This window comes from Mustela putorius, unplaced genomic scaffold (assembly GCF_011764305.1).
Source record: "Mustela putorius furo isolate JIRA1106 unplaced genomic scaffold, ASM1176430v1.1 tig00003854_pilon_pilon_pilon, whole genome shotgun sequence".
Lineage (NCBI taxonomy): Eukaryota > Metazoa > Chordata > Mammalia > Carnivora > Mustelidae > Mustela > Mustela putorius.
In genome coordinates, this window is record NW_025422006.1 from 5,958,651 (window position 1) to 5,966,173 (window position 7,523).

General features: G+C 53.9%; 1 protein-coding gene across 4 annotated transcripts; it reads right to left on the reverse strand.

Annotated features, from left to right (window-relative positions):
• Positions 1-296: 296 nt before the first annotated feature.
• On the reverse strand, positions 297-6,893 carry DMRT2 (doublesex and mab-3 related transcription factor 2). Of its 4 annotated transcripts, none has more exons than XM_045065047.1 (4): positions 6,762-6,893; positions 5,434-5,996; positions 3,773-3,875; positions 297-1,653 (listed from the first exon to the last, which is right to left on the reverse strand). In XM_045065047.1, exons 2-4 carry the CDS (start codon positions 5,947-5,949, stop codon positions 596-598), a joined length of 1,677 nt encoding a protein of 558 aa, XP_044920982.1. In that variant the 5' UTR covers positions 5,950-5,996; positions 6,762-6,893; the 3' UTR covers positions 297-595. The 4 variants fall into 4 exon arrangements, with proteins under 4 accessions (XP_044920982.1, XP_004766279.2, XP_012918769.1 ...); XM_045065048.1 differs by having other exon boundaries at positions 1,519-2,127; XM_004766222.3 differs by lacking the exons at positions 5,434-5,996; positions 6,762-6,893 and adding an exon at positions 5,177-5,313.
• Positions 6,894-7,523: the final 630 nt, after the last annotated feature.

Here is a 7,523-nt window from a genome sequence, read left to right on the forward strand (position 1 = left end):
ACAAGATCTTAAACTTGATCTTCCTGCAAATTAATTCCACTTTGTCCCATCACGCAAAATTATGATTCTAGAAACAGGCAAAGCTGTTCTATGCTCCTTAAAGCTATTTTTTGCCTCAATTTTGAGTAGCTATATTTACACAGCCTCTAAAATGCAAAACTAAGGCACTATAAGCTATCTCCTGTGGCCCCCAGGGACCACCACTGGGAGCATTTTAAACTATGCAGAATCACAGAAAAACAAGGAACATGTTTCATGGACACTAGTTTTTCTTATAGACAGAGACAACTAGGTAATTCTGCAAATACTGGGTCTTTGAGAAGACAGTGTCAACTTTATTGCTTTTTGAAATGCGGTGTAAAGCATGGAACTTTACAGTTTGCACGTAAGCAATTTCCATCTTTAGGTTTAAATATATTTATGGGAGAAAAAGTACATGCATATGAATAGATATCATTTTTTAAATCATCACCATTTACATTAGAAATTTCTTTAGACAAACATCTTAGCTTTTTTTCTTTAAAAAAAAAAAATTAGCAACTGGTAAGAACCCTCTGAGACGGCAGAAAATCCAGCTTTCCCTGTAAGCAGCCTTTCACTGAGAGACGTGAGTGATGGCAGATGAAGGCCTCTTAAGAATAGACTCAACAGAAAATGACAGCGGCTCATTCACAGACAGTTTTGTTCCGACTTGTTTGGCTACGAAAAGGTCTTTGGCGTATCTGTCTATTGTAAATGTGTACCTCTGCTTCTCCTTGACTAGACACTCCCTGTGCTTCTTAGGGACCTCTTCAAAGGCCTCTTTGACAAATGGTGTTTGCAACTCAGGGCCTGATTTGTCATGAAGAGTTTGCTGGAATAATGAGTGGAATGGATTATGTTTAAGTGGTAGAGGGTGCCTGGCGCTTTCTTTGCTGATCTTGGTTAAGACGTCCCCTTGAGCCTCAAGGGAGTCCGTGTCAACAAGCGCTGAGAAATTCCGTCTGGGTGGGGAGAAGGCAGACCTCTCGGGGACGGCCTGGTGACCCTGAAGGTCACTTCTTGACGTCTGGACCTCCGCAGGGTGAGGCAGCAGCAGCGAGCCTTCTAGCTTGGGGGGCGTCAAGTCGTGTTCTGCCACAAGTCCGTCCTGGACCCGCACTCCCTTCAAGTCCCAGCCGCTGCCGGGCTTCAGGGCTTGAACCGAGGTGGTGGTGTTTAGCAGGCATTGCTGATAGAGAAGAGTGTCGCTGATGGGGCCACACTTGGGCCAAACTAAAAATCTCGAGGACAAGGGATACTGCCTGTAAGTCGTGGCCACACTGACGTTGGAAGAGATGAGCTCCATATTCCCAGACCCTGAATACTGCATGGTGAGATCAAGGCAGGTGGGCAGGAAATTGCAGAAGTCTTTGTTCGCCGGCTCCACTGGGGTGGGGCTGTAGGCGCTTTGGTAGGAGTTGTACTCCGGTCCGTGCCCCAGGCGGCTGGGCAGGAACAAGGCAGTGGCTTGGGACGCTTCCAGCATCTCCCTCTCTTTATATTCTCTCTCCAGCATTATGTTCTCCAGCTCTTTATCGGCAAAGGCCCGCCTTTTCCGCATCCGGTCACTAACCGGGGGAGGTAGGGGTAAGCCCCCTCCCACATAAGTCTCGGCTGGAATGGGGCGGTAGCCTAAAACGAGCAAGCATTGCACAGGGAAAGAGATTAACATCTAGGGAAGACAAATCTGGGAGCTGAGAAGGCAACAGAAACACCGCAAGACGGCAGAACCAGAAAAATGTACAGTTCCAAAACACTCGTCTTTTACACAGAAAGCAAAAGTGTAGGCTCAGTTTAAAATAGGTCCCTCCAGGGAGCAGGGGAGCGATCCTGTAACTTTCTTTATTGTTCTGTCATTACGGGGGTGTTTGTTTACCTGTCCAGGCACACATCACTGGCTGAAACTGTCATGCACTTCCCAGACTCCTACATGTTAAGGGACAAGTCTGCCCATCATCTTGCTCAGTCAATGCTTCCTTACTATCCGTGTCATCTTTCTCCATGGTAAAAAAAAGATCTCTATTCCTAAAGCGGACGGCACGGCTATTTTCTAAAGATGGTTCATTACATACACATTGTTACAGGTGTAGAATAGTCCAAGGAGAGCTAGGGAAAAAGAGAAAGTTACAGCAGATTAGTGGGGAGAAAGAGAAGGGACTTAAGGAAACAGAGAAACACAGAAAATTAAAAAGAGCTGTTAACTGGTCAGACTGGACAGTGATTTCAGCAGGCCCCTCCCAGAGGCGAGAGGTAGAAACAAGCAAACAAAAGTAAAAGCAGAGAGGACAGCTGCAGCTACATTGAAAATTACTGAACTAAAACATTCCTCCCAAGGTCTGATCACGCTGCCCAGATCCCAGAATGGCTGAACAAGCGATCCTTAGAATAAAAAGTCAGTGCACATTTTATGAACAAGGACCAAGTATTCAAAACAACAAAACAACAACGAAGATGAACATGACAGAAGTAGGATTCCTGGCACATAAAATACTTTGAGTATTTCACTAACCCCCAGGACTGGCTGCTCTCAGATTTGTTTGAAGGCTCCACTGTGATGTCTGCATTGACACAGTGACAAACCCATTGTCCTCATTTGCAAATAAAATAAAATTTGAATATTAATGTTTCCATCTCTCTGGTAGGTTTTGCCAGGAAGTTATTTACTTGAATTTACTAATCCATTTAGCCCTCCCACTCCTTGAGCTGCTTTGGCACCATTTCAAGTTATCCCTGTGGTCCCTATGGCTATAAATCTGTTTACCCAGTTTGCAACCAAATTCATTTTTAATGCATGAGAAACCATTCTAAGGTCAGAAGTATATGGTACAGAGTAAGACACGAACAAACTTTAAAACCTGCGTAGAACCAACTCCGTTCAGAAGCCACGTAAGAAAAAAAACCAAAAACAAAAACAGAATTCAAATATATACTTTTAAAAAAAGCCTGCTTTTCAACCCAAATCTTATGAAGAGACAATGATTAGAACAAATATAAACTTTCCTTTATTTAAATGGTGAAAGGTAGTCAATATATTATCAGATCAATAAATAAATTCTATTCCCAGAGTGGCTTTTTAAAATCAGCAATAATCTAAGAAGAATTAATGTATCCCCAGGCTTTAGACATGGTAGAGAGAAAGAATTCACGCTGTTCAAATTCGACTTCAATCTCCACTTTCCTCCTTGGATTCAAAACCTCTTCCCAATTCTACAAAGTTGACTGTCAGAAATGGCCAAGTGAGGTGCACAATAAGCAATTACATAGCTTCTCTGGAGAGGAATACAGTACGATGAAAAACAGTGGTGTTAGAGGGTGGATCAGCCCGACTAGAGGTCTTTACCCGCGTGGCTAGCTGTGACCTCCTCACTTGACTGACTCTAGCTCCAACGACAACCAAAGAAATTTTTTAAATTGATTTCCTTCCTCACCCCCTTATCAGGTGACAGTGGATCTTTGCACACCCCTCATGCTAGGGCAAATTTCAGACACACTCCATGTCCACCCCTTCACTATTAAGCAAACAACAACTACTACGCAGACAGCAGAATTATCGGTGAAGAAAACCTCAGGAGGGATGTGAGATCCATTTTCCCACATCCTGATTTCCTCCCCAGAGCAAAACTTCCTAATAAAAAGCACCCTCCCCTCAGACTGCTCCTTCACAGGTTAATAAAAATGCCATATGTGTGAATAATGGGAATCCCTCCGAACTTGGTTTAAAAGGCTGAAGAGTAATTCTGCATTGCTTTACCTTCTAAAATGCTTTTGGCCAGCAAACTGGGTGCCCTGACTTGCCTCTGATACACGGCTTTGCGCTCAAAATTATTCTGCTTCCCGGAAAGCCCCTTCTTGTCCTGTAAACACAAGAAACATAATCAACAGTGGCCTCAAAGAAATTGTGGGATGAGGGGACTAAGTGGCATCAGCGACCCCTCCCAGCTAAATGCCATCTCATGTCAAAAATGACTCTCAACTAATTTACACCAGCACCCCTTAATTCCAGGACAACGAGCTGGAAGCTCTGTCTGAGGCCACCAACTTCAACTGATGGGGAGTGGGGCAGATTTTCCCTGGGTCCACTTTGGCTAGAGTCACCCCAGATTCATCCCACAGCCAGAAATTAGGGGACATCCCACAGGAAGGCAAAAGGAGCCAGGAGCCAGTGGAGACAGGAGCCAGGCCCTGAAGGAGAGCTGTGGGGGTACAGCTGTGTCCCAGGCACCCAGAAGTGGGGTCAAAGGTGCCCATGGCCTGCCACCGAGCAGTGAGGCGGAGCTGGTCCCTCCTCGCAGTCGGGCAGGTAGGATGAGGAGCAGCGGGTTGAAGGACAGATATGAGGGTACCGGTCTCGCAAACCCGAGCCTGGCTAAAAACACTGGGAAGACTGGGACACAGGAAGGCAAACAAAACCCTCAGAGACCTGCTGGCATGGGGGACAGGAAGAAACACGACTTCGCTCCCTCCCTCACCGCCAGGTCTGCGGTATTCTGGGCCCTTGTACCCCCCCCCCCCCGCGTTCAGTCCAGCCGGCGAGGGGGACCCGCGAGGGACCCTGGAGACCGCGGTGAAACGTGGCGCAGGTGGGGGCAGGCCCAGCCCAGGGCCAAGGCCTCCTGGGGCAACCAGCGCGCACTCTCGGGGGTCCTTGGGAACCTTTCCAGTAGGGTCACTGTCCTCTGTGTATAGGGTGATCCATTCCCCAGGCCCTTCTCGCCAAAAAGTAAACGCAAAACTCTGGGAGAGGAGACCCCGCGCAGCCTCCCTAACTCTGAGCTCTCCGTGCGCAAGAACACAAGGAAACCAGAAACCCGAAGTTCCAGAAGAGCCTCCCCCTTAAAGAAAACCCCGGCACGGTGTGGGGCAGCAGGGATCTTTCCTGCGGGCGCCTCCTTCCCCTGGCCAGCGTGGTCTCATCTGTAAAATGGGCAGCTCGTGGGCCTCTCTTAAAGGGCCCGTGACAGCGGCAGCGCTGAGCGCACACGCCGCGGCGCGGCTCCCTGCCCGAGACCCGCACTGAAACGCGGGGGCGGACGGCCGAACCGGGGCCCTGCGGCCACCACCGTCCTCCTCCCCCCAGCACCACCAAAATAAGCTTTAACAGTTAAAAGATTTAAAAAAAAAAAAGGCTTTCCCACAAAGTTACGAACCACTTTACCACTTTCAAGGTCTCTCCGCCTGCTTTTAACCCAGAACTTCCCCGGACAAGTTCCCCCCAGCGATGCCCGCGGCCGCGTCTCCACCCCGCCGGGCTCCGCGGGCCGCGGGGAGCAGAGAAGCGTCCTCCCCGGCCTCCCCGGGAAGCGCCGGGCGCCGCGGCCCCGGGGACGGGGAGCGGCCGCGGCCCTCACCCCACCCCCCCACGGCGGCCCGGCTCCCCCGCCAGGCGCGACCCCGGGCGCGGCGGGTACGCACCTCCGTGGCCTGCTGCCTCCGGAGCGCCACCTGGGCGGCCATGACGCGCTGGCGCTCCACCACCAGCAGGCAGTTGGCGCACTGGCAGTCGCGCCAGCGGCAGAAGCGCTTGTGGCCCTTGAGGCAGGACACCACGCCGTGGTTGCGGCAGCGCGCGCACTTGGGCGTGCGGCTGAGCTTGCGCGGCTCCGCGCCGCCGCCCGCGTTCGCGCCGCGCTCCGGGGGCCGGGCCGGCGCGGGCGAGGCCTGCGGCGCCGGGCTTGGCCCCGGCCGTGGGGCCCGCGGCTGCTCCGGCCCGCCCGGCCCCCCCGGGGACGCGCCCGCGTCCAGGCCGTCGCCCTCGTCCTCCGCGTCGTCGTCGTCGTCGTCGTCCTCGTCGTCCCCGTCGGCCGACGGCGGGCTGGGCCCGGGCGGGGTGGTTGGCGGCGGCCCGCGGCCGTCCTCCTCCAGCTCCAGGCTCTCCACGTCGATCTCCCAGTCCCCGGCCGCCGGGCCCGCCGCCGGCCGGTCGGCCATGGCGCACTGCGCTCCGCTCCGGCCGACGCTCGGTGGCCTCCTGCGCTCTGCGGAGACACGGAAAGACGCCGAGAGGCACCGGCCGCCGTCAGGCACGGACCCTCGGCCTCGCGCCGCACGCCCCTGGTCCGCCAGCCTCGGCCCCTTGGAGACCCTGTTCTCTCCGCGTCCCTCACTTCCACAGCACAGCGCCGTTCCTGTAGCTTCAGGGCCCAGAAATCCCCAACCCAACAAGGTTTTTATCTATTGATTCTAAGCGCTCCATGAGCACCTGACCTTTAACCACAGACCTCTGGCTTTACACCCCCTCTCGGGCCAAGTCCCTCGGAAACGCGTTGATCACACGCACCAAAGTACTGTGTCCAACTAGGCCGGCCTAGTCCGCTCGCCGGGCTTCCCCACGTCCAACTACTATGGCCATGATGAACAGGACCACGTCCATGGGAGACTCCTTTTCCTTTCCAGGGGCCCTTCAGACGCGGCGAAGTACCGCCCTACACCTTTCAAATGCCTCTCAAAAACAGGGACCCCATTTTGAGCTTGGAAAGGCCCTTTCATGTCCCCCACCCCCAGCAAATAACTCAAAGGCAAAACTGTTCTTCTGTCAGATCCCCATAAGGACACGGGGCATGGAGCTGCGATGCTCTTCCAGTATCAATAGGCGTTGAGCCGCGCAGGGCTGAGCTGCAAGGTCTCCATATCGACATCAGGCACGGTTTGCACGTACAGGCAAGACATGCACGTAAAGCACCAAAGATAAGAAAAGGTGATATTTGCCCTCCCTGACACCCCAGCAACATCACGGCACTCACCGAGACTCTGAGGCCCGGGCCAGCAGCCGAGGCAAAAGTTATCCAGCCTTGGGACCTGGCTCTTGGGCTGCTGGCAGTGCTTGCAAACAGAAATCGGGTCCGCCACACCCTGCCACGAAATCGGGGGCTGACAGCTGGACGCCTGGAGCCCCGTGGATGGGGAGCAGGGCAGAAGGGTAGAGAAGATGAATCAAGTCCTCAGTGGCCTCGCTCCGCACATCCCGGACTCTGCCAAGTTCTGACCGGTCCTCGGCACCCCCGAGCGCTTCACCCCGCTAAAGCTGCTTTCGGCTTCCTCTGACCCAGTCTGGGCGGGAAGGCTGGGCCGCCCTGGCCTGGCTCAGATCTCCGGCTCTAGGGGCGCGCGGGCGCACGCAGCTGCGTGCGGCGCAGCGCCCCTTGCTGCAATACTCAGCCTCTGCTCCCCTTCCTAGTATTATCGGCTCCGGGCCCCGAGCTCCGCGCCCTCTAATTGGACGGTTGTCAGGCGGTGTGCACGCTGATTGGCCGAGGCGCGCCGGCCTGGCGCTCTCCGCCTCCTCGCGGCCGTGGCGCCCCTCCCAGCCGCGCTCCTCTCGAAAATGCTCCCGCGCGGCGTTCGGTGCAGCCGGGTCTTCGGTCCCAACGTTACAACCGAAGTGTGACGGCGTCTGCTGGGGTGAAGTCGCCATTTATCCCGCGGACTATAGGAAACAAGCAGAAACACACTCTTACGGATCGCATTGTTCACAGAGAAGACGACAGCCAAGCCAGCGGTCAGAA